The sequence below is a fragment of the Ascaphus truei genome, unplaced genomic scaffold, assembly GCF_040206685.1.
Source record: "Ascaphus truei isolate aAscTru1 unplaced genomic scaffold, aAscTru1.hap1 HAP1_SCAFFOLD_385, whole genome shotgun sequence".
Classification (NCBI taxonomy): domain Eukaryota; kingdom Metazoa; phylum Chordata; class Amphibia; order Anura; family Ascaphidae; genus Ascaphus; species Ascaphus truei.
The window spans coordinates 55,001-82,420 of NW_027456715.1; the positions used below are offsets into that span (position 1 = coordinate 55,001).

Consider the following 27,420-nt stretch of genomic DNA (forward strand, 5'->3'; position numbering starts at 1 on the left):
CATGGGTGCGGATTAAGCGTGTAAATCCTATAATGTGAATATATATACATGGGTGCGGATTAAGCGTGTAAATCCTATAATGTGAATATATATACATGGGTGCGGATTAAGCGTGTAAATCCTATAATGTGAATATATATACATGGGTGCGGATTAAGCGTGTAAATCCTATAATGTGAATATATATACATGGGTGCGGATTAAGCGTGTAAATCCTATAATGTGAATATATATACATGGGTGCGGATTAAGCGTGTAAATCCTATAATGTGAATATATATACATGGGTGCGGATTAAGCGTGTAAATCCTATAATGTGAATATATATACATGGGTGCGGATTAAGCGTGTAAATCCTATAATGTGAATATATATACATGGGTGCGGATTAAGCGTGTAAATCCTATAATGTGAATATATATACATGGGTGCGGATTAAGCGTGTAAATCCTATAATGTGAATATATATACATGGGTGCGGATTAAGCGTGTAAATCCTATAATGTGAATATATATACATGGGTGCGGATTAAGCGTGTAAATCCTATAATGTGAATATATATACATGGGTGCGGATTAAGCGTGTAAATCCTATAATGTGAATATATATACATGGGTGCGGATTAAGCGTGTAAATCCTATAATGTGAATATATATACATGGGTGCGGATTAAGCGTGTAAATCCTATAATGTGAATATATATACATGGGTGCGGATTAAGCGTGTAAATCCTATAATGTGAATATATATACATGGGTGCGGATTAAGCGTGTAAATCCTATAATGTGAATATATATACATGGGTGCGGATTAAGCGTGTAAATTCTATAATGTGAATATATATACATATGTGTGGATTAAGCGTGTAAATCCTATAATGTGAATATATATACATGGGTGCGGATTAAGCGTGTAAATCCTATAATGTGAATATATATACATGGGTGCGGATTAAGCGTGTAAATTCTCGTACACACAGTTCCTGGCGGCTTCTCTCTGCGGTTTCTGGGGGAAAAAAGGATTGTTAGCATTTCCCCTATTAATTCCCATATAACAAATCCTATATCACCATATTTCACACTAATCTGCTATTTGTATACAGCACAGGGACAGCGCGGGCAGCGGCAGTGCCAGCCTCCCCCTCACACACACTACTACACCATGTATACACAGCACAGGTACAGCGCGGGCAGTGCCAGCCTCCCCCTCACACACACTACTACACCATGTATACACAGCACAGGTACAGCGCGGGCAGCGGCAGTGCCAGCCTCCCCCTCACACACACTACTACACCATGTATACTGCACCGACACACTTTATTTGAGCAAATACCCGGTATGTACCTGGCAGATACCTGGAATGCGCCGCTCCTCACCTCTGACAAGCCCCGTTGCATTTGCCTTCCCAGCCTGGGTTCATGCCTGGCTGATGGGCGGCTGATCTGTTAAATGATAATGATTAGGATTTAATAGGCTGCAATGCTTTGCGTGTCTACCAGATGGCATAAATTCATGAATTGTAATGCAGTATATATATATATACTGTGCAGTATTGCAGCAAACGGGAATAAAATGCTTCAATCCCTGCCGGAAAATAACTCAATGCACTCGGGCAGAAAACAGTCACAAACCTCAATACACCCGGGTATACCCGAATTCGTGGGACTAGCCAAGCTCGAATAAAGTGTGTCGCCAGTGTACACAGCACAGGTACAGCGCGGGCAGTGCCAGCCTCCCCCTCACACACACTACTACACCATGTATACACAGCACAGGTACAGCGCGGGCAGCGGCAGTGCCAGCCTCCCCCTCACACACACTACTACACCATGTATACACAGCACAGGTACAGCGCGGGCAGTGCCAGCCTCCCCCTCACACACACTACTACACCATGTATACACAGCACAGGTACAGCGCGGGCAGTGCCAGCCTCCCCCTCACACACACTACTGCACCATGTATACACAGCACAGGTACAGCGTGGGCAGTGCCAGCCTCCCCCTCACACACACTACTACACCATGTATACACAGCACAGGTACAGCGCGGGCAGTGCCAGCCTCCCCCTCACACACACTACTACACCATGTATACACAGCACAGGTACAGCACGGGCAGTGCCAGCCTCCCTCTCACACACACTACTACACCATGTATACACAGCACAGGTACAGCGCGGGCAGTGCCAGCCTCCCCCTCACACACACTACTACACCATGTATACACAGCACAGGTACAGCGCGGGCAGTGCCAGCCTCCCTCTCACACACACTACTACACCATGTATACACAGCACAGGTACAGCGCGGGCAGCGGCAGCCTCCCTCACACACACTACTACACCATGTATACACAGCACAGGTACAGCGCGGGCAGTGCCAGCCTCCCCCTCACACACACTACTACATCATGTATACACAGCACAGGTACAGCGCGGGCAGTGCCAGCCTCCCCCTCACACACACTACTACACCATGTATACACAGCACAGGTACAGCGCGGGCAGCGGCAGCCTCCCCCTCACACACACTACTACACCATGTATACACAGCACAGGTACAGCGCGGGCAGCGCCAGCCTCCCCCTCACACACACTACTACACCATGTATACACAGCACAGGTACAGCGCGGGCAGTGCCAGCCTCCCCTCACACACACTACTACACCATGTATACACAGCACAGGTACAGCGCGGGCAGCGGCAGCCTCCCCCTCACACACACTACTACACCATGTATACACAGCACAGGTACAGCGCGGGCAGTGCCAGCCTCCCCTCACACACACTACTACACCATGTATACACAGCACAGGTACAGCGCGGGCAGTGCCAGCCTCCCCCTCACACACACTACTACACCATGTATACACAGCACAGGTACAGTGCGGGCAGTGCCAGCCTCCCCCTCACACACACTACTACACCATGTATACACAGTACAGGTACAGCGCGGGCAGTGCCAGCCTCCCCCTCACACACACTACTACACCATGTATACACAGCACAGGTACAGCGCGGGCAGCGGCAGCCTCCCCCTCACACACACTACTACACCATGTATACACAGCACAGGTACAGCGCGGGCAGCGGCAGCCTCCCCCTCACACACACTACTACACCCTGGATACACAGCACAGGTACAGTGCGGGCAGTGCCAGCCTCCCCCTCACACACACTACTACACCATGTATACACAGCACAGGTACAGCGCGGGCAGCGGCAGTGCCAGCCTCCCCCTCACACACACTACTACACCATGTATACACAGCACAGGTACAGCGCGGGTAGTGCCAGCCTCCCCCTCACACACACTACTACACCATGTATACACAGCACAGGTACAGCGCGGGCAGCGGCAGTGCCAGCCTCCCCCTCACACACACTACTACACCATGTATACACAGCACAGGTACAGCGCGGGCAGCGGCAGCCTCCCCCTCACACACGCTACTACACCATGTATACACAGCACAGGTACAGCGCGGGCAGTGCCAGCATCCCCCTCACACACACTACTACACCATGTATACACAGCACAGATACAGCGCGGGCAGCGGCAGTGCCAGCCTCCCTCTCACACACACTACTACACCATGTATACACAGCACAGGTACAGCGCGGGCAGTGCCAGCCTCCCCCTCACACACACTACTACACCATGTATACACAGCACAGGTACAGCGCGGGCAACGGCAGTGCCAGCCTCCCCCTCACACACACTACTACACCATGTATACACAGCACAGGTACAGCGCGGGCAGTGCCCGACTCCCCCTCACACACACTAATACACCAAGTATACACAGCACAGGTACAGCGCGGGCAGCGGCAGTGCCAGCCTCCCCCTCACACACTACTACACCATGTATACACAGCACAGGTACAGCGCGGGCAGTGCCAGCCTCCCCCTCACACACACTACTACACCATGTATACACAGCACAGGTACAGCGCGGGCAGTGCCAGCCTCCCCCTCACACACACTACTACACCATGTATACACAGCACAGGTACAGCGCGGGCAGCGGCAGTGCCAGCCTCCCCCCTCACACACACACTACTACACCATGTATACACAGCACAGGTACAGCGCGGGCAGTGCCAGCCTCCCCCTCACACACACTACTACACCATGTATACACAGCACAGGTACAGCGCGGGCAGCGGCAGCCTCCCCCTCACACACACTACTACACCATGTATACACAGCACAGGTACAGCGCGGGCAGTGCCAGCCTTCCCCCCACACACACTACTACACCATGTATACACAGCACAGGTACAGCGCGGGCAGCGGCAGTGCCAGCCTCCCCCTCACACACACTACTACACCATGTTTACACAGCACAGGTACAGCGCGGGCAGTGCCCGACTCCCCCTCACACACACTAATACACCAAGTATACACAGCACAGGTACAGCGCGGGCAGCGGCAGTGCCAGCCTCCCCCTCACACACTACTACACCATGTATACACAGCACAGGTACAGCGCGGGCAGTGCCAGCCTCCCCCTCACACACACTACTACACCATGTATACACAGCACAGGTACAGCGCGGGCAGTGCCAGCCTCCCCCTCACACACACTACTACACCATGTATACACAGCACAGGTACAGCGCGGGCAGCGGCAGTGCCAGCCTCCCCCCCTCACACACACACTACTACACCATGTATACACAGCACAGGTACAGCGCGGGCAGTGCCAGCCTCCCCCTCACACACACTACTACACCATGTATACACAGCACAGGTACAGCGCGGGCAGCGGCAGCCTCCCCCTCACACACAGGAAGGGGAGGAGCTGTGGGCCAAGATGGCGGCAGACCCTGGAGGAGGGAGAGGAGTTGGAACCAGGTCTCAAGCTAATCTGAATGCGGATAAGAAAGTTTCCCTGGAAGCTAAAGTGCTGAAATGTTTGCAAAAGAAAGAGTCAGAAAATATGGAAAAAGAGATGAATGAAAATGTTGGGCAGAAAGAATCTGAAATGGAGAATACTGAAAGTCCGGCTCAGAACCAGACGGGTAAGAGAACTGCGGCTAAAACCAGCTCAAGGTCTAATGAAGCCAAGAGTAAAAGGCAGGCAGAGCATGAGAAAAGGAGACTTGGGGTCACAGAAATTGTTATCCCACAAATTGGCAAGGACATACTCACTAATGCACAGACAACTGCAGCTACACCTGAGACAGAGACCCCGCAAGCAGCTGCACATGACGCAGTGACCCCGCAAACAACTGTACCTGACGCAGTGACCCCGCAAACAACTGTACCTGACGCAGTGACCCTGCATACAGCTGCACCGGAGACAGAGAAACTGCATACAACTGCACCTGATACAGAGACACTACAAGCAGCTGAGGGTTACAGCCAGGTGCAGGAATTAGCAGCCACACCCAAAGCAGACATGCAGCAAACAGCCCAGGTTGAGAGCCTGAATGATGCTGGCAATACACCTGAGACAGAGCAGCAAACAGCTCAGGCACAGGAAGAAGAGTCTGAAATAGAAATGGCTGAAGCAGTGGAGAACGCTGAAGCAGTAGAGGCTTTTGAGGCGCAAGAAATGGAGATTCCTAAAGTGGGAGAGAAATCCATACAGCCTGCAGCAGCATCAAAGCCCTTAGCAGAAACAGGAGCGGCAAAAGCAAAATCCTTAGCTGAAGCAGGAACGGCAGCAAAACCAACAGGAGCGGCCGAGCCAGCTCCCCCCCAGCAGTCAGCATGGAGTACAAGACGCCCAGGTACATCTTATTTGTCATTTGATGATGCCAGAAAGCGCAGGAACGTTGTCAGACTGCATTATTGGGGGGATATGGTTCCTATACCGGACAGATTTGTTGTAGGAAAAGACTTGATCAAAGTTTCTCTTGGCTTCCAACCCAGTGAGGTGTACGCTTTGTTACATGCTCCTAGTAGCAGAAACTACGAAGTGAGCTTTAAGACACCAGAAGGGCTAGAAAAATTCTGGTTTCGTTACAGAGAAGTGAAGGATAATCCAGAATGGGAATTCTTTAAAGTTATCCAGGTTTCTCGCCCTGTGACCGTGGAAGTGAATATTATCTTTGATATTGAGACTGTAGCGGTTGAAGATATATGTTTTTGGCTACAAAGACAGTGCGATATTCAGTCTGGTCCAGTGAAAAGTATGGATGCTGAAGGTTTCTGGAATGGGGGCTACAAGTTTAAAGTTAAACTTCGATACACACACAATGTGGCATGTCACCTCCCAAACGCCATATATATTGGAAGAGATCGCGGGCGATGTTTTTATTGGGGACAGCCTAAAAAATGTTTTAAATGTGATTCCCCCAGGCACTTAAGCTCAGCGTGTGACAAAATCAGGTGCACTTTATGTGGTTCTATTGGTCATCACAGCTCTGAGTGTGACAAGGACATAGTCTGCAACCTGTGCTATAAATGTGGTCATTCCTTTAAAGATTGCCCAGAAGCCGAACACAACCATTATGGGCAGAATGAAATGTCTAGTGTACAGAATACAGCATCTCCTAGTGATAAAGAGAATACCACAGAGTCATCAGAAAGTCTTCAACTTACACCTGTAGAAGAGGTTTTAAAGTCTCTGGGTCTGACATATACACTTCCAGCCCAAAGGGGGTCAGACGGAGAACACAGGAGCGATCTGAGCAAAGATGGCGGCGAACCCTGCAAAGATGGCGGCGAACCCTGCAAAGATGGCGGCGAACCTCGCAAAGATGGCGATAATGAATGGGAAACAATAACAAGTAAAAACAAGACTGCCCTAACCAGCTCAGCTGGAAAGAAAACTACAGAAACTGTCCAAGAAGAGATCTCGCTGCATAATACATATGAGGTATTGGAGGAAAAGAGTTGGGGTGAAAAGATGGATGACGCAGACCCCGATATGTCGGACAGTCAGACCTCGCAGCGGTCTGGATCTATTCAGGACATTGAGATGGCCGGACCATCAAATAAGAGAAATATGCCACCAGAGAGTAGCCCCGGGAAAAAGAAAATGGTCAAAAAGAAAAATGGTGCAAAAAAGAAAAAAAAAGGGTGGTGGTGATTCACTAAATATGCAAAGTGCCCCTCTCCGATGAAAGTGGCAACTATTAATGTGAATAGTATTAAGGGGAAAAAGATACAGACTCAAGTCTTTTCTAGTCTAAAGGACATTAAGAATTAGATTTTCTTTTTGCAGGAAACTTGCTTGATTACTTTGTGTTATTTATCTATCAGTAAAGTGTATATTGTTTATCTATCAGATATAAAGTGTATATAGCAGGGGGAATCTGAGAGGTTGGAGAGAGGCGTTTAGATATCTTTGAAAAGGGAATCTCGCTAAGATAAATGTATTGTTTATGTCATTTTCTGGATGCTATTCTGTAAGTATTGTGTGTTTTTGTAAATATTTGTATTTTGTATTTAAAATAAAAAAGATTCCCCTCACACACACTACTACACCATGTATACACAGCACAGGTACAGCGCGGGCAGTGCCAGCCTCCCCCCCCCACACTACTACACCATGTATACACAGCACAGGTACAGCGCGGGCAGTGCCAGCCTCCCCTCACACACACTACTACACCATGTATACACAGCACAGGTGCAGCGCGGGCAGCGGCAGTGCCAGCCTCCCCCTCACACACACTACTACACCATGTATACACAGCACAGGTACAGCGCGGGCAGTGCCAGCCTCCCCCTCACACACACTACTACACCATGTATACACAGCACAGGTACAGCGCGGGCAGTGCCAGCCTCCCCCCCACACACACTACTACACCATGTATACACAGCACAGGTACAGCGCGGGCAGCGGCAGTGCCAGCCTCCCCCTCACACACACTACTACACCATGTATACACAGCACAGGTGCAGCGCGGGCAGCGGCAGTGCCAGCCTCCCCCTCACACACACTACTACACCATGTATACACAGCACAGGTACAGCGCGGGCAGTGCCAGCCTCCCCCTCACACACACTACTACACCATGTATACACAGCACAGGTACAGCACGGGCAGTGCCAGCCTCCCCCTCACACACACTGCTACACCATGTATACACAGCACAGGTACAGCGCGGGCAGTGCCAGCCTCCCCCTCACACACACTACTACACCATGTATACACAGCACAGGTACAGCGCGGGCAGTGCCAGCCTCCCCCTCACACACACTACTACACCATGTATACACAGCACAGGTACAGCACGGGCAGTGCCAGCCTCCCCCTCACACACACTACTACACCATGTATACACAGCACAGGTACAGCGCGGGCAGTGCCAGCCTCCCCCTCACACACACTACTACACCATGTATACACAGCACAGGTACAGCACGGGCAGCTGCAGTGCCAGCCTCCCCCTCACACACACTACTACACCATGTATACACAGCACAGGTACAGCACGGGCAGTGCCAGCCTCCCCCTCACACACACTACTACACCATGTATACACAGCACAGGTACAGCGCGGGCAGTGCCAGCCTCCCCCTCACACACACTACTACACCATGTATACACAGCACAGGTACAGCGCGGGCAGTGCCAGCCTCCCCCTCACACACACTACTACACCATGTATACACAGCACAGGTGCAGTGCCAGCCTCCCCCTCACACACACTACTACACCATGTATACACAGCACAGGTACAGCGCGGGCAGTGCCAGCCTCCCCCTCACACACACTACTACACCATGTATACACAGCACAGGTACAGCGCGGGTAGTGCCAGCCTCCCCCTCACACACACTACTACACCATGTATATACAGCACAGGTACAGCGCGGGCAGTGCCAGCCTCCCCCTCACACACACTACTACACCATGTATACACAGCACAGGTACAGCGCGGGCAGTGCCAGCCTCCCCTTCACACACACTACTACACCATGTATACACAGCACAGGTACAGCGCGGGCAGTGCCAGCCTCCCCCTCACACACACTACTACACCATGTATACACAGCACAGGTACAGCGCGGGCAGCGGCAGTGCCAGCCTCCCCCTCACACACACTACTACACCATGTATACACAGCACAGGTACAGCGCGGGCAGTGCCAGCCTCCCCCTCACACACACTACTACACCATGTATACACAGCACAGGTACAGCGCGGGCAGTGCCAGCCTCCCCCTCACACACAGGAAGGGGAGGAGCTGTGGGCCAAGATGGCGGCAGACCCTGGAGGAGGGAGAGGAGTTGGAACCAGGTCTCAAGCTAATCTGAATGCGGATAAGAAAGTTTCCCTGGAAGCTAAAGTGCTGAAATGTTTGCAAAAGAAAGAGTCAGAAAATGTGGAAAAAGAGATGAATGAAAATGTTGGGCAGAAAGAATCTGAGATGGAGAATACTGAAAGTCCGGCTCAGAACCAGACGGGTAAGAGAACTGCGGCTAAAACCAGCTCAAGGTCTAATGAAGCCAAGAGTAAAAGGCAGGCAGAGCATGAGAAAAGGAGACTTGGGGTCACAGAAATTGTTATCCCACAAATTGGCAAGGACATACTCACTAATGCACAGACAACTGCAGCTGCACATGACGCAGTGACCCCGCAAACAACTGTACCTGACGCAGTGACCCTGCATACAGCTGCACCGGAGACAGAGAAACTGCATACAACTGCACCTGATACAGAGAGACTACAAGCAGCTGAGGGTTACAGCCAGGTGCAGGAATTAGCAGCCACACCCAAGGCAGACATGCAGCAAACAGCCCAGGTTGAGAGCCTGAATGATGCTGGCAATACACCTGAGACAGAGCAGCAAACAGCCCAGGCACAGGAAGAAGTGTCTGAGGTAGAAATGGCTGAAGCAGTGGAGAACGCTGAAGCAGTAGAGGCTTTTGAGGCACAAGAAATGGAGATTCCTAAAGTGGGAGAGAAATCCATACAGCCTGCAGCAGCATCAAAGCCCTTAGCAGAAACAGGAGCGGCAAAAGCAAAGTCCTTAGCTGAAGCAGTAACGGCAGCAAAACCAACAGGAGCGGCCGAGCCAGCTCCCCCCCAGCAGTCAGCATGGAGTACAAGACGCCCAGGTACATCTTATTTGTCATTTGATGATGCCAGAAAGCGCAGGAACGTAGTCAGACTACATTATTGGGGGGATATGGTTCCTATACCGGACAGATTTGTTGTAGGAAAAGACTTGATCAAAGTTTCTCTTGGCTTCCAACCCAGTGAGGTGTATGCTTTGTTACATGCTCCTAGTAGCAGAAACTACGAAGTGAGCTTTAAGACACCAGAAGGGCTAGAAAAATTCTGGTTTCGTTACAGAGAAGTGAAGGATAATCCAGAATGGGAATTCTTTAAAGTTATCCAGGTTTCTCGCCCTGTGACCGTGGAAGTGAATATTATCTTTGATATTGAGACTGTAGCGGTTGAAGATATATGTTTTTGGCTACAAAGACAGTGCGATATTCAGTCTGGTCCAGTGAAAAGTATGGATGCTGAAGGTTTCTGGAATGGGGGCTACAAGTTTAAAGTTAAACTTCGATACACACACAATGTGGCATGTCACCTCCCAAACGCCATATATATTGGAAGAGATCGCGGGCGATGTTTTTATTGGGGACAGCCTAAAAAATGTTTTAAATGTGATTCCCCCAGGCACTTAAGCTCAGCGTGTGACAAAATCAGGTGCACTTTATGTGGTTCTATTGGTCATCACAGCTCTGAGTGTGACAAGGACATAGTCTGCAACCTGTGCTATAAATGTGGTCATTCCTTTAAAGATTGCCCAGAAGCCGAACACAACCATTATGGGCAGAATGAAATGTCTAGTGTACAGAATACAGCATCTCCTAGTGATAAAGAGAATACCACAGAGTCATCAGAAAGTCTTCAACTTACACCTGTAGAAGAGGTTTTAAAGTCTCTGGGTCTGACATATACACTTCCAGCCCAAAGGGGGTCAGACGGAGAACACAGGAGCGATCTGAGCAAAGATGGCGGCGAACCCTGCAAAGATGGCGGCGAACCCTGCAAAGATGGCGGCGAACCCTGCAAAGATGGCGGCGAACCCTGCAAAGATGGCGGCGAACCTCGTAAAGATGGCGATAATGAATGGGAAACAATAACAAGTAAAAACAAGACTGCCCTAACCAGCTCAGCTGGAAAGAAAACTACAGAAACTGTCCAAGAAGAGATCTCACTGCACAATACATATGAGGTATTGGAGGAAAAGAGTTGGGGTGAAAAGATGGATGACGCAGACCCCGATATGTCGGACAGTCAGACCTCGCAGCGGTCTGGATCTATTCAGGACATTGAGATGGCCGGACCATCAAATAAGAGAAATATGCCACCAGAGAGCCCCCCCGGGAGAAAGAAAATGGTCAAAAAGAAAAATGGTGCAAAAAAGAAAAAAAAAGGGTGGTGGTGATTCACTAAATATGCAAAGTGCCCCTCTCCGATGAAAGTGGCAACTATTAATGTGAATAGTATTAAGGGGAAAAGATACAGACTCAAGTCTTTTCTAGTCTAAAGGACATTAAGAATTAGATTTTCTTTTTGCAGGAAACTTGCTTGATTACTTTGTGTTATTTATCTATCAGTAAAGTGTATATTGTTTATCTATCAGATATAAAGTGTATATAGCAGGGGGAATCTGAGAGGTTGGAGAGAGGCGTTTAGATATCTTGAAAAGGGAATCTCGCTAAGATAAATGTATTGTTTATGTCATTTTCTGGATGCTATTCTGTAAGTATTGTGTGTTTTTGTAAATATTTGTATTTTGTATTTAAAATAAAAAAGATTCCCCTCACACACACTACTACACCATGTATACACAGCACAGGTACAGCGCGGGCAGCGGCAGCCTCCCCCTCACACACACTACTACACCATGTATACACAGCACAGGTACAGCGTGGGCAGCGGCAGTGCCAGCCTCCCCCTCACACACACTACTACACCATGTATACACAGCACAGGTACAGCGCGGGCAGTGCCAGCCTCCCCCTCACACACACTACTACACCATGTATACACAGCACAGGTACAGCGCGGGCAGTGCCAGCCTCCCCCTCACACACACTACTACACCATGTATACACAGCACAGGTACAGCGCGGGCAGCGGCAGCCTCCCCCTCACACACACTACTACACCATGTATACACAGCACAGGTACAGCGCGGGCAGCAGCAGCCTCCCCCCTCACACACACTACTACACCATGTATACACAGCACAGGTACAGCGCGGGCAGCGGCAGTGCCAGCCTCCCCCTCACACACACTCATACACCATGTATACACAGCACAGGTACAGCGCGGGCAGTGCCAGCCTCCCCCTCACACACACTACTACACCATGTATACACAGCACAGGTACAGTGCGGGCAGCTGCAGTGCCAGCCTCCCTCTCACCGGTTTTAATGCAGGCTTTATTCCTCCCTGTGTCTCTTTGATGCTCACTTGCTTTATCTGCAAACAAAATCAGCATCATTATACAGTGCGGCGTGATCATTATCAGTGTATAGATACTCTGCATCATTATACAGCGCTGTGTGATCATTATTAGTGTATAGATACTCTGCATCATTATACAGCGCGGCGTGATCATTATCAGTGTATAGATACTCTGCATCATTATACAGCGCAGCGTGATCACTATCAGTGTATTGATACTCTGCATCATTATACAGCGCGGCGTGATCACTATCAGTGTATAGATACTCTGCATCATTATACAGCGCGGCGTGATCATTATTAGTGTATAGATACTCTGCATCATTATACAGCGCAGCGTGATCATTATTAGTGTATAGATACTCTGCATCATTATACAGCGCAGCGTGATCACTATCAGTGTATTGATACTCTGCATCATTATACAGCGCGGCGTGATCACTATCAGTGTATAGATACTCTGCATCATTATACAGCGCGGCGTGATCATTATTAGTGTATAGATACTCTGCATCATTATACAGCACAGCGTGATCATTATCAGTGTATAGATACTCTGCATCATTATACAGCACAGCGTGATCATTATCAGTGTATAGATACTCTGCATCATTATACAGCGCTGTGTGATCATTATTAGTGTATAGATACTCTGCATCATTATACAGCGCGGCGTGATCATTATCAGTGTATAGATACTCTGCATCATTATACAGCGCAGCGTGATCACTATTAGTGTATTGATACTCTGCATCATTATACAGCGCGGCGTGATCACTATCAGTGTATAGATACTCTGCATCATTATACAGCGCGGCGTGATCATTATTAGTGTATAGATACTCTGCATCATTATACAGCGCAGCGTGATCATTATTAGTGTATAGATACTCTGCATCATTATACAGCGCAGCGTGATCACTATCAGTGTATTGATACTCTGCATCATTATACAGCGCGGCGTGATCACTATCAGTGTATAGATACTCTGCATCATTATACAGCGCGGCGTGATCATTATTAGTGTATAGATACTCTGCATCATTATACAGCGCAGCGTGATCATTATTAGTGTATAGATACTCTGCATCATTATACAGCGCAGCGTGATCATTATCAGTGTATAGATACTCTGCATCATTATACAGCGCTGTGTGATCATTATTAGTGTATAGATACTCAGCATCATTATACAGCGCAGCGTGATCATTATCAGTGTATAGATACTCTGCATCATTATACAGTGCGGCGTGATCACTATCAGTGTATAGATACTCAGCATCATTGTTTTTCACCAGGAGGTTAGAGAGACTTCTCCCCAACCAGGAGGATACTGGTTGGCCTGGCCTTTAGGGCTGCAGGAAGCAGGGCTGCTGGGACCAGCTGGGACTCACACCCAGGAAGAGACTTCCTTAAAACTGAACACGCCTGCTGGATGCGGGGCTGGTCTTCAAGGAACCGGCGTTCCATGGATGGCTGAGAGAGCAGAGCTGTCCTGTCAAGGTTGCTGTATCCATAGACATGTCCCTGACTCCCCTGGGACCGAGTTCCCACACCAAACAGAGTCCTACTCCTTACAAGTCCTTACTTGATAATATATTTCAATACCTGAGTGTATAGTTAAAGCTAGAAACTGGGCTTAGCCAGCCAGTGTGCTAGTCAGTCACTGATGTGTCAGTCTACCGAGGGGAGTAGGGTTTTATTTTATGGTTTGGTTTCTTAAAGGGACAATGTGCCTATTTTTAGTTGTTATTGTACAGAATATATCACGGCGGTTACAGCTTAAACCACTAAGAGTTTTACTGACCCTGCCGCGAAGCCGTCCTGCCACAGGTGGCGTCAGAAGTGGAACACTACGCCTCTGGGGGTCAGTAGATGTGCTAAGGCCATGAACCAAGGCAGAAAACCAAAAACAAAAATGTTTGCTTATGAGAGGGAAATTGCAGCTAGAAAGTGCTGAGTGTGAAGTTTGCCCCGTTGGGTGTGAAACAAAGTGAAAATGGATTTGTGCAAAGATGTTGCACTAAGAAGAACCAAGAAGGTTGAAACATTGTAAATGTCCTTTCCGGCCTTATGAACATGAAGAGGAAGTTGATGTCAACTCGTATGTGGTCCCTGGAAAAGAGCTGTACCTGCAGACGAAATCTGCAGAGCACCCAAAAAAGGCATTGAGGCAAACTCAGAGCGAGAAGAGGTGGATGGATGGAGGTGGAAGAGGTGGATGGATGGAGGTGCAAGAGGGGAGAATCACAGGATCCAGCTGAATGTTTCAGAAAGGGAATGGAACAAGCTCTGAGCCATAAGAGACAAAAGGTAAAGAGATGACAACACTAAAAGAGACACTTGGGTCACAGAAGGAGTCCATGGGAAAAGGGAAAAGTGGCGGGAGAATTGCAGGAGGTTCCTAAGAAACAGAAGTCTCTCGCTGGTGAACTAAACTTGCTGCAAAAAGAGAGCAGCAACCTGACCCTTCAGCGTTTATCCAAGGAAGGATGGAGAGGGAAAGCTATTGGTGTACACGCTCTGCGGCTGCCGCCATACAGTCCGCCTACAGAAGGAGGAAAGCTTGTCTGCTTTGTCGCCAGAGTAAAGCTGCTCGGGTTATTCAGTCATTTTGGAGAATGAAAAAAAGGGAAAAGGAAGCGGCGCTAACCACTAACCAAATGGCATAAATAATGGCGCGCTACAAATAATGCGTCCGAGAGGCGTATGTGACAACTCTTATAACAGTGACTCGCATCAGTAGCTCACAAGGTAAACGTCCCGTATATACAGTAATAAACGGTAATACTCAAGCCCAGCGGCCAGAGTCCAAGGAGAGAGTTCCATGTCCCTCGGAAAACAAGTCGCAGACAGAAAAGGGGACGTGCTCCGGCGCGTCGGCTCGAGCAAAGAATTCAGGCGTGGAAGAAACGCAGAAAAAAACACAGCAGTGTATTACTGAGCACAATAACCCAAGTATCCACTCAATAAACACGGGACACCCACAGAGTCCGTTGTATCAGGAGCAGCACCCATCTCAGGAGCAGCACCCATCACAGGAGCAGCACCCATCTCAGGAGCAGCACCCATCTCAGGAGCAGCACCCATCACAGGAGCAGCACCCATCTCAGGAGCAGCACCCATCACAGGAGCAGCACCCATCTCAGGAGCAGCACCCATCACAGGAGCAGCACCCATCACAGGAGCAGCACCCGTCACAGGAGCAGCACCCATCACAGGAGCAGCACCCATCACAGGAGCAGCACCCATCACAGGACAGTATACCTCTTGTCTGTTCATTTATTCTATCTTACCTATACTACGGTATTTGCGCGCGATCTTTGCTCACACCGCGCACTAACTGACCTATTGGCAGGAGCTGGTTTCTATGTAGATTCTTTGTGGGCACTTGGGGTTAATGAGAACTCCACCAAAGTTGAAGTACTGGAGCTAAATGATGCTAAGTCAGACACAGATCGTTGTGCGAGTGACATGGACGAAGAGGTCACACGACGTGTGGAAGTACCCGTAGCTAAGCGAGTGACATGGACGAAGAGGTCACACAACGTGTGGAAGTACCCGTAGCTAAGCGAGTGACATGGACGAAGAGGTCACACGACGTGTGGAAGTACCCGTAGCTAAGCAAGTGACATGGACGAAGAGGTCACACAATGTGTGGAAGTACCCGAAGCTAAGCGAGTGGCATGGACGAAGAGGTCACACGACGTGTGGAAGTACCCGTAGCTAAGCGAGTGGCATGGACGAAGAGGTCACACGACGTGTGGAAGTACCCGTAGCTAAGCGAGTGGCATGGACGAAGAGGTCACACGACGTGTGGAAGTACCCGAAGCTAAGCGAGTGGCATGGACGAAGAGGTCACACGACGTGTGGAAGTACCCGTAGCTAAGCGAGTGACATGGACGAAGAGGTCACACGACGTGTGGAAGTACCCGTAGCTAAGCGAATGACTGAGGAGGTGGAGAGATGGAAAGATAAACGTGAGCAAGAAGTCCTCCGCCAGCGACTAGTACGTGTGGAACTAGAGCAGATACTTGAAGAAATACTTGGTGACGTCAAAAGGTATAAAGACTGTGGGCGGGTGATGTCAAAATGCTGGTGCACGGGGTGAGTGTAGAGGGAGAAAGGGGGTGGCCCGGAATTAAAGGGGTTGCACCCCATATGGCCATCCCCTGACCTCACCAGAGAGACAAGAGGTTAACTGGACTGCGGTCCAGGGATGAGGTTTGCACCTTGTTGTACCTTGAAAATGTATGTTCCCCTGTTCCCATGTTTCATTATAAGCCTGTATTTTAATGTTTTAAAGTGCATTTCTGTATCTCAGATCGCAGAGAGTTCATATTTGGCCAATATGTGGAGTCACTGTAGGCATTAAAAACTGGCAAAGGTCGACCCACTGAGCCCACCAGAATGGAATTTATTAATATGTGTAGATATTAAAGTGTATATGTATTTTATTTTGGACCTGTTCTGAAAATGCAGACGCCATTTGCTAGGCTAATGGGTCATGAAGAGCAGACGGCTGAGTGGCCTAAGCACGGTGATCAAAAATAAACTGCCTTGATTGTTACCCAATGTCTAGGGATTAAGTATTAGTCAATCAACAAACTCTGTTACCTGAGGGCATGGGTTAGTCTGTTAGTCTGTGTCTCCACGTTAGATAATTGTTCACCAATAGGCTCTGTTCAATGTTAAGAATAGGGTTGCACAGGTATATAAACTGTGTCAACCCTACAGTTTTTAGTTGTGCTTCTGATTCCATCTTGAAAGTCACTGGACTGTTGGAGAATTGCTAGCTGATACTTCTCCATCCACCAACCCTAAGTAAGTGTTATCTTCTTGTCTGTTAATTGTACTATATTGATGTGTTCACCTTATTTAAGGAATAAATTATATTTTATTATATCTAAGCCTCGTTCAGTTCAACCCAGATATTTGGTGTTCATTATATCTTGTCATAAGCTACCGTGACAGTGAGTGTATGGGAGAGTGTGAGTGTATGGGAGAGTGTGAGTGTATGGGAGAGTGTGAGTGTATGGGAGAGTGTGAGTGTATGGGAGAGTGTGAGCAATGCCACCGTTTGGCTCTGAGGATTTAGGAATCTGATGGAATGTCTCATCTAAAAATCACTCAGTGACAGGTAATTGGTTATCCCGGAGGGTTAGATAATAGGTCATCAAATTTAGGGATACTCCGAGGAACTGCTGGTCGGCAGCTGGCAAAAAGCAGAGTCCTTAAAGGGACCAAGAACCAGATTCAGCAGCTCGTCTCCTCCCCCCTCCTCCCTCCTCCCTACCCGTGGTGATGTTTCGTGTGTTTTTGTGTCATGAGGTATGGCGTCAGCATTTATTTTAAGAGAACTCAGGAGACAAAATATATGACTGTCTGTTATGCCTTATGGAAAAAAAATTTAAGTTGAAAAGAAAATGCTGGTGCACGGTAATGGTGCACGGTAATGGTGCACGGTAATGGTGCACGGTAATGGTGCACGGTAATGGTGCACGGTAATGGTGCACGGTAATGGTGCACGGTAATGGTGCACATGCCGCTCCACCGGACAATGTTACGCTGGGGAGGGGGATATGTGACAGAGTCACTGTCTGCGCAGGTTGGAAACAGCTTGCAGAGTGTATGTTCCAGCATGCAGGCAGTTACCCCCCCCCCCCCCCCCGGAGAGGCTGGATGCAGGTGGAGCTAATTAAGCAGACCTGAATGAACAGGGGTTTAAAGGCAGGAAGGAAGCTGCCACAAGGAGAGCTTGTTTCTCCCTAAGAAGGTAGAGGGACTTCTCCCCAACCCAGAAGGAAGCGGGTTAGTACAGTTCCCCAGGCCTGCGGGACGCAGGATCCGCTGGGACTGTCTGGGATGCACACCCAGGATAAGACTCCATGAAACGGAAGACGCCTGCAGGATGTGGGGTTTGACTACAAGGAACCGGCGGTCCATAGACTGCTGAGGGAGCAAATCTGTCCTGTCCAGATTGCAGTGTCCAGAGCGATTTCCTGGACGGTTCTGGGACTGAGTACCCACAATAACAGATAAGGACTTTGATATTGTCACTTATATCTCTAGACATGTGTGTTTTGGGGCTGGTAACTGGCTTAGCTGGCCAGCCAGTTAGGGAAGGAGCCACTGGGTAGTTAGTCTCCCAAAGAGGAGTAGGATTTTATTTTATGGTTTAGATTTCTTAAAGGGACGGTGTGCCTATTTTAGTTATTGTACAGAAAAAGTCACTGGTGATAAAGCTAAAACCACTGTCGAAGAGTCTTACTGACCTGCCGCGAGCTCGTCCTGCCACAATACTCAGCATCATTCTACAGCAGAGCGTGTTCATTATCAGTAAATAGATACACAGCATCATTATACAGCGCAGCGTATTCATGATCTTACCTGTGGCTTTGTTATTGGTCCCGGGGTAATTACATGATGAATCGCTACCTGATGCTTCTGGGAAGGCTAAAACATAACGAGTTATAATAATTAACTAATTATAACAAGTGCAATTCACAACATACAACACACGCTAACCTCTGCCTTTCCCAAGGACACATTCCCCTCCCCCCTGGGAACATACAGCACACGCTAACCTCTGCCTCTCCCAAGGACACATTCCCCTCCCCCCTGGGAACATACAGCACACGCTAACCTCTGCCTCTCCCAAGGACACATTCCCCTCCCCCCTGGGAACATACACCACACGCTAACCTCTGCCTTTCCCAAGGACACATTCCCCTCCCCCCTGGGAACATACAGCACACGCTAACCTCTGCCTCTCCCAAGGACACATTCCCCTCCCCCCTGGGAACATACAGCACACGCTAACCTCTGCCTCTCCCAAGGACACATTCCCCTCCCCCCTGGGAACATACAGCACACGCTAACCTCGGGCTCCTGATTAAACCCCCCCTCACCCCGCTTGAAAACATACAGCACATGCTAATCTCCGTCTCCAGAGTACACCCCACCCACCCTCCCCTGGGAACCTACAGCACACGCTAACATCCGTCTCTGCGAGGGCACATTCCTGCCCCTCCCCCTCCCCCCCCCCCCCGGGAACATACAGCACATATATACTTCTAATGGGGGGGAGAGAGTAAAGGGGATTTCTAATAGGGGGAGAGTAAAGGGGATTTCTAATAGGGGGAGAGAGTAAAGGGGATTTCTAATAGGGGGAGAGAGTAAAGGGGATTTCTAATAGGGGGAGAGAGTAAAGGGGATTTCTAATAGGGGGAGAGAGTAAAGGGGATTTCTAATAGGGGGAGAGAGTAAAGGGGATTTCTAATAGGGAGAGAGAGTAAAGGGGATTTCTAATAGGAGGAGAGAGTAAAGGGGATTTCTAATAGGGAGAGAGAGTAAAGGGGATTTCTAATAGGAGGAGAGTAAAGGGAATTTCTAATAGGGGGAGAGAGTAAAGGGGATTTCTAATAGGGAGAGAGTAAAGGGGATTTCTAATAGGGAGAGAGTAAAGGGGATTTCTAATAGGGGGAGAGAGTAAAGGGGATTTCTAATAGGGGGAGAGAGCAAAGGGGATTTCTAATAGGGGGAGAGAGTAAAGGGGATTTCTAATAGGGAGAGAGTAAAGGGGATTTCTAATAGGGGGAGAGTAAAGGGGATTTCTAATAGGGGGAGAGTAAAGGGGATTTCTAATAAGGGAGAGAGTAAATGGGATTTCTAATAGGGAGAGAGTAAAGGGGATTTCTAATAGGGAGAGTGTAAAGGGGATTTCTAATAGGGGGAGAGAGTAAAGGGGATTTCTAATAAGGGAGAGAGTAAAGGGGATTTCTAATAGGGAGAGAGTAAAGGGGATTTCTAATATCGGGAGAGAGTAAAGGGGATTTCTAATAGGGGGAGAGAGTAAAGGGGATTTCTAATAGGGGGAGAGAGTAAAGGGGATTTCTAATAGGGAGAGAGTAAAGGGGATTTCTAATAGGGGGAGAGTAAAGGGGATTTCTAATAGGGGGAGAGAGTAAAGGGGATTTCTAATAGGGGGAGAGAGTAAAGGGGATCTCTAATAGGGGGAGAGAGTAAAGGGGATTTCTAATAGGGAGAGAGAGTAAAGGGGATTTCTAATAGGGAGAGAGAGTAAAGGGGATTTCTAATAGGGAGAGAGAGTAAAGGGGATTTCTAATAGGGGGAGAGAGTAAAGGGGATTTCTAATAGGGGGAGAGTAAAGGGGATTTCTAATAGGGGGAGAGAGTAAAGGGGATTTCTAATAGGGGGGAGAAATGTTTGTGAAAGGGTCTAAGTGGGATTAGGGTATTTGTGTCTGTTTTAGGGTCTTACCTCGTCCTTAGTCTTAGGGGTCTCCCGTTCCATTACGTTGTACACGTCATCAGCCTGCGGAAGGAGAGACTGGGGGGGGGGGCGGGTTAGGAGGGGGTTTCTTCCCCCTCCCTCACTCTTTCTCCCCCCTGCCCTCTCTTCCCCCTCCTCCTCCTCACTCTCTTCCCCATCTCTCTCTTCCAACCTCTCTCTCATACCCCCTCTCTCTCCCCTTTCTCTCTCTCTTCCCTCCCCTCTCTCTCTTCCCTCCCCTCTCTCTCTTCCCTCCCCTCTCTCTCTTCCCTCCCCTCTCTCTCTTCCCCTCTTTCTTTCTCTTCCCCCCTCCTCTCTTTCTCCCCCTCCTCTCTTTCTCCCCTTCCTCTCTCTCTCTGTTTCTCTCCCCCCCCTCTCCCCCCCATATTTCAGGGTCTGAGTGAGAGTGGCGCCCCCTTGTGGTGGGGCAGGCTTGGCACGGGACCGCGCTAATGTAACCTGCAGCTAAGCCTATGCTCACGGTGTTACTAGCGCCGGTGTCCTGCGCAGGGCAGTATCGGTGATAACGTTACTCTCCGGCTCACAGAGACGCCACAGGAGAGATACTGAGCACTCACCATATACAGAGACCCGGCTCCTCCCGCGGGGGCCTTGCGTTCTGCAGACCCCCCAGCTGTGTCGGGACCCCCAGCCGGTTGTACCGCTCCTCCCTACGGGGGGGACGAAGATCCTGTCACTGCCATAGAAATTTGGGTACAACATCCGCCCCTCGATAGGGAGGCAGAGGGGTGGTGAGGGGAGGTGAAGGGGGAGTGAGGGGAGGCGGAGGGGTGGTGAGGGGGGGTGGTGAGGGGAGGTGAAGGGGGGGTGGAAGGGAAGTGGGTGGGGAGGAAGGGAAGTGGGAGGGTGCGGGGGGGGAGGGGGGGTGCGGGAGGTGGAGGGGGGAGGGGAAGGGGGGGATGGGGGAGGGGAAGGGGGGGGGATGGGGGAGGGGAAGGGGGGGGAGGGGAAGGGGGGGTGGGGGAGGGGAAGGGGAAGGGGGGGTGCGGGAGGTGAGGGGGGGACGTAAGTGACAATTAATGTATCATGTGGCCGCTTGCTCCCCCTTCTCCCAGTGTCTGCCAGTCGTCTGTCCCCCCCCCCCCAAACCTTCCATCTGTTGTGGGGCGCGTGCATGCGTCGGCCGCTCCCTCACCTGTCCGCCTGCTCGCTCCCTCACCCGTCCGCCTGCTCGCTCCCTCACCCATCCGGCCGCTCCCTCACCCGTCCACCTGCTTGCTCCCTCACCCGTCCGGCCGCTCCCTCACCCATCCACCTGCTCGCTCCCTCACCCGTCCGGCCGCTCCCTCACCCGTCCGCCTGCTCGCTCCCTCACCCATCCGGCCGCTCCCTCACCCGTCCACCTGCTCGCTCCCTCACCCATCCGGCCGCTCCCTCACCCATCCACCTGCTCGCTCCCTCAACCGTCCGGCCGCTCCCTCACCGTCCGGCCGCTCCCACGTGGATGTGAGGCGGGAGGCAGCGTGTTGTGGCCGCTCCCCCGCTGTGTCCCGGGCGCTCGCTCCGCTCCCCGCTGACTGTAGCGGCGCCGGGGTGTGAGCTTGGAGGTAATGCGGGAAGGGACACAGGGGGGGGGGACAGAGGGACCGGGAAGGAACACAGGGGGGGGGACAGAGGGAGTGTGTGTGTGTGTGTCCTTTGGCCCGTCACTCCGCCACAGGCCAATGAGAGGTGTGCGGGGGCGGGCAGTCCAAGGGAGCCATCTCATTGGCCTGAGTCGGAGTGACGGGCCAAAGGTCCAATGTGATTTCCCCTAGGGACAGAGGACAGACAGACATATGACGGTTTGACAAATATATAGATAGATAGGCGTATGTAACAGTTACAGGTAATATATATTATGGGCGTATGAAACAGTTACAGATAATATATATTATGGGCGTATGTAACAGTTACAGGTAATATATATTATAGGCGCATGTAACAGTTACAGATAATATATATTATAGGCGTATGTAACAGTTACAGATAATATATATTATAGGCGTATGTAACAGTTACAGATAATATATATTATAGGCGTATGTAACAGTTACAGATAATATATATTATAGGCGTATGTAACAGTTACAGGTAATATATATTATAGGCGTATGAAACAGTTACAGGTAATATATATTATAGGCGTATGAAACAGTTACAGGTAATATATATTATAGGCGTATGTAACAGTTACAGATAATATATATTATAGGCGTATGTAACAGTTACAGATAATATATATTATAGGCGTATGTAACAGTTACAGGTAATATATATTATAGGCGTATGAAACAGTTACAGGTAATATATATTATAGGCGTATGTAACAGTTACAGATAATATATATTATAGGCGTATGAAACATTTACAGATAATATATATTATAGGCGTATGAAACAGTTACAGGTAATATATATTATAGGCGTATGTAACAGTTACAGATAATATATATTATAGGCGTATGTAAGTTACAGATAATATATATTATAGACGTATGTAACAGTTACAGATAATATATATTATAGACGTATGTAACAGTTACAGATAATATATATTATAGACGTATGTAACAGTTACAGGTAATATATATTATGAGCGTATGTAACAGTTACAGGTAATATATATTATAGGCGTATGAAACAGTTACAGATAATATATATTATGAGCGTATGTAACAGTTACAGGTAATATATATTATAGGCGTATGTAACAGTTACAGATAATATATATTATAGGCGTATGTAACAGTTACAGGTAATATATATTATAGGCGTATGAAACAGTTACAGGTAATATATATTATAGGCGTATGAAACAGTTACAGGTAATATATATTATAGGCGTATGTAACAGTTACAGATAATATATATTATAGGCGTATGTAACAGTTACAGATAATATATATTATAGGCGTATGTAACAGTTACAGGTAATATATATTATAGGCGTATGAAACAGTTACAGGTAATATATATTATAGGCGTATGTAACAGTTACAGATAATATATATTATAGGCGTATGAAACATTTACAGATAATATATATTATAGGCGTATGTAACAGTTACAGATAATATATATTATAGGCGTATGTAAGTTACAGATAATATATATTATAGACGTATGTAACAGTTACAGATAATATATATTATAGACGTATGTAACAGTTACAGATAATATATATTATAGACGTATGTAACAGTTACAGATAATATATATTATGAGCGTATGTAACAGTTACAGGTAATATATATTATAGGCGTATGAAACAGTTACAGATAATATATATTATGAGCGTATGTAACAGTTACAGGTAATATATATTATAGGCGTATGTAACAGTTACAGATAATATATATTATGAGCGTATGTAACAGTTACAGGTAATATATATTATAGGCATATGTAACAGTTACAGATAATATATATTATAGGCGTATGTAACAGTTACAGATAATATATGTTATAGGCGTATGTAACAGTTACAGATAATATATATTATGGGCGTATGAAACAGTTAGAGATAATATATATTATGGGCGTATGAAACAGTTACAGATAATATATATTATAGGCGTATGTAACAGTTACAGATAATATATATTATAGGCGTATGTAACAGTTACAGATAATATATATTATAGGCGTATGTAACAGTTACAGATAATATATATTATAGGCGTATGAAACAGTTACAGATAATATATATTATGGGCGTATGAAACAGTTACAGATAATATATATTATAGGCGTATGTAACAGTTACAGATAATATATATGTTATAGGTGTATGAAACAGTTACAGATAATATATATTATAGGCGTATGTAACAGTTACAGGTAATATATATTATAGGCGTATGTAACAGTAACAGGTAATATATATCATAGGCGTATGTAACAGTTACAGATAATATATATTATAGGCGTATGTAACAGTTACAGATAATATATATTATAGGCGTATGTAACAGTTACAGATATTATATATTATAGGCGTATGTAACAGTTACTGATAATATATATTATAGGCTTATGTAACAGTTATAGATAATATATATTATAGGCGTATGTAACAGTTACAGATAATATATATTATGGGCGTATGTAACAGTTACAGGTAATATATATTATAGGCGTATGTAACAGTTACAGGTAATATATATTATAGGCGTATGTAACAGTTACAGATAATATATATTATAGGCGTATGTAACAGTTACAGATAATATATATTATGGGCGTATGTAACAGTTACAGATAATATATATTATAGGCGTATGTAACAGTTACAGATAATATATATTATAGGCGTATGTAACAGTTACAGATAATATATATTATGGGCGTATGTAACAGTTACAGATAATATATATTATAGGCGTATGTAACAGTTACAGATAATATATATTATAGGCGTATGTAACAGTTACAGGTAATATATATTATAGGCGTATGTAACAGTTACAGATAATATATATTATAGGCGTATGTAACAGTTACAGATAATATATATTATAGGCGTATGTAACAGTTACAGGTAATATATATTATAGGCGTATGTAACAGTTACAGATAATATATATTATGAGCGTATGTAACAGTTACAGGTAATATATATTATAGGCGTATGTAACAGTTACAGATAATATATATTATAGGCGTATGTAACAGTTACAGATAATATATATTATAGGCGTATGTAACAGTTACAGATATTATATATTATAGGCGTATGTAACAGTTACAGATAATATATGTTATAGGCGTATGTAACAGTTACAGGTAATATATATTATAGGCGTATGAAACAGTTACAGATAATATATATTATGAGCGTATGTAACAGTTACAGGTAATATATATTATAGGCGTATGTAACAGTTACAGATAATATATATTATGAGCGTATGTAACAGTTACAGGTAATATATATTATAGGCATATGTAACAGTTACAGATAATATATATTATAGGCGTATGTAACAGTTACAGATAATATATATTATAGGCGTATGTAACAGTTACAGATAATATATATTATGGGCGTATGAAACAGTTAGAGATAATATATATTATGGGCGTATGAAACAGTTACAGATAATATATATTATAGGCGTATGTAACAGTTACAGATAATATATATTATAGGCGTATGTAACAGTTACAGATAATATATATTATAGGCGTATGTAACAGTTACAGATAATATATATTATAGGTGTATGAAACAGTTACAGATAATATATATTATAGGCGTATGTAACAGTTACAGGTAATATATATTATAGGCGTATGTAACAGTAACAGGTAATATATATCATAGGCGTATGTAACAGTTACAGATAATATATATTATAGGCGTATGTAACAGTTACAGATAATATATATTATAGGCGTATGTAACAGTTACAGATAATATATATTATAGGCGTATGTAACAGTTACAGATAATATATGTTATAGGCGTATGTAACAGTTACAGGTAATATATATTATAGGCGTATGTAACAGTTACTGATAATATATATTATAGGCTTATGTAACAGTTATAGATAATATATATTATGGGCGTATGTAACAGTTACAGATAATATATATTATGGGCGTATGTAACAGTTACAGGTAATATATATTATAGGCGTATGTAACAGTTACAGGTAATATATATTATAGGCGTATGTAACAGTTACAGGTAATATATATTATAGGCGTATGTAACAGTTACAGGTAATATATATTATAGGCGTATGTAACAGTTACAGATAATATATATTATAGGCGTATGTAACAGTTACAGATAATATATATTATAGGCGTATGTAACAGTTACAGATAATATATATTATGGGCGTATGTAACAGTTACAGATAATATATATTATAGGCGTATGTAACAGTTACAGATAATATATATTATGGGCGTATGTAACAGTTACAGGTAATATATATTATAGGCGTATGTAACAGTTACAGATAATATATATTATGAGCGTATGTAACAGTTACAGGTAATATATATTATAGGCGTATGTAACAGTTACAGATAATATATATTATAGGCGTATGTAACAGTTACAGATAATATATATTATAGGCGTATGTAACAGTTACAGATAATATATATTATAGGCGTATGTAACAGTTACAGATAATATATGTTATAGGCGTATGTAACAGTTACAGGTAATATATATTATAGGCGTATGTAACAGTTACAGGTAATATATATTATAGGCGTATGTAACAGTTACAGGTAATATATATTATAGGCGTATGTAACAGTTACAGGTAATATATATTATAGGCGTATGTAACAGTTACAGATAATATATATTATAGGCGTATGTAACAGTTACAGGTAATATATATTATAGGCGTATGTAACAGTTACAGGTAATATATATTATAGGCGTATGTAACAGTTACAGATAATATATATTATAGGCGTATGTAAGAGTTACAGATAATATATATTATAGGCGTATGTAACAGTTACAGGTAATATATATTATAGGCGTATGTAACAGTTACAGATAATATATATATTATAGGCGTATGTAACAGTTACAGATAATATATATTATAGGCGTATGTAACAGTTACAGATAATATATATTATAGGCGTATGTAGCAGTTACAGGTAATATATATTATAGGCGTATGTAACAGTCACAGATAATATATATTATAGGCGTATGTAACAGTTACAGAT

The 27,420-nt window shown here is 46.0% G+C and overlaps 1 protein-coding gene across 1 annotated transcript in view; it reads right to left on the bottom strand.

Annotated features, from left to right (window-relative positions):
* The window catches only part of NFAM1 (NFAT activating protein with ITAM motif 1), a 62,914-nt gene that overhangs the window by 23,678 nt on the left and 11,816 nt on the right, over positions 1-27,420 (bottom strand). Inside the window, exons 4-8 of the mRNA XM_075583815.1 lie at positions 21,283-21,375; positions 20,693-20,761; positions 18,800-18,865; positions 12,368-12,424; positions 975-1,006 (exon numbers count right to left, since the gene is read on the bottom strand). Of these exons, the coding sequence (XP_075439930.1) occupies positions 975-1,006; positions 12,368-12,424; positions 18,800-18,865; positions 20,693-20,761; positions 21,283-21,375 (317 nt within the window). The remainder of the gene's footprint in view (positions 1-974; positions 1,007-12,367; positions 12,425-18,799; positions 18,866-20,692; positions 20,762-21,282; positions 21,376-27,420) is intronic.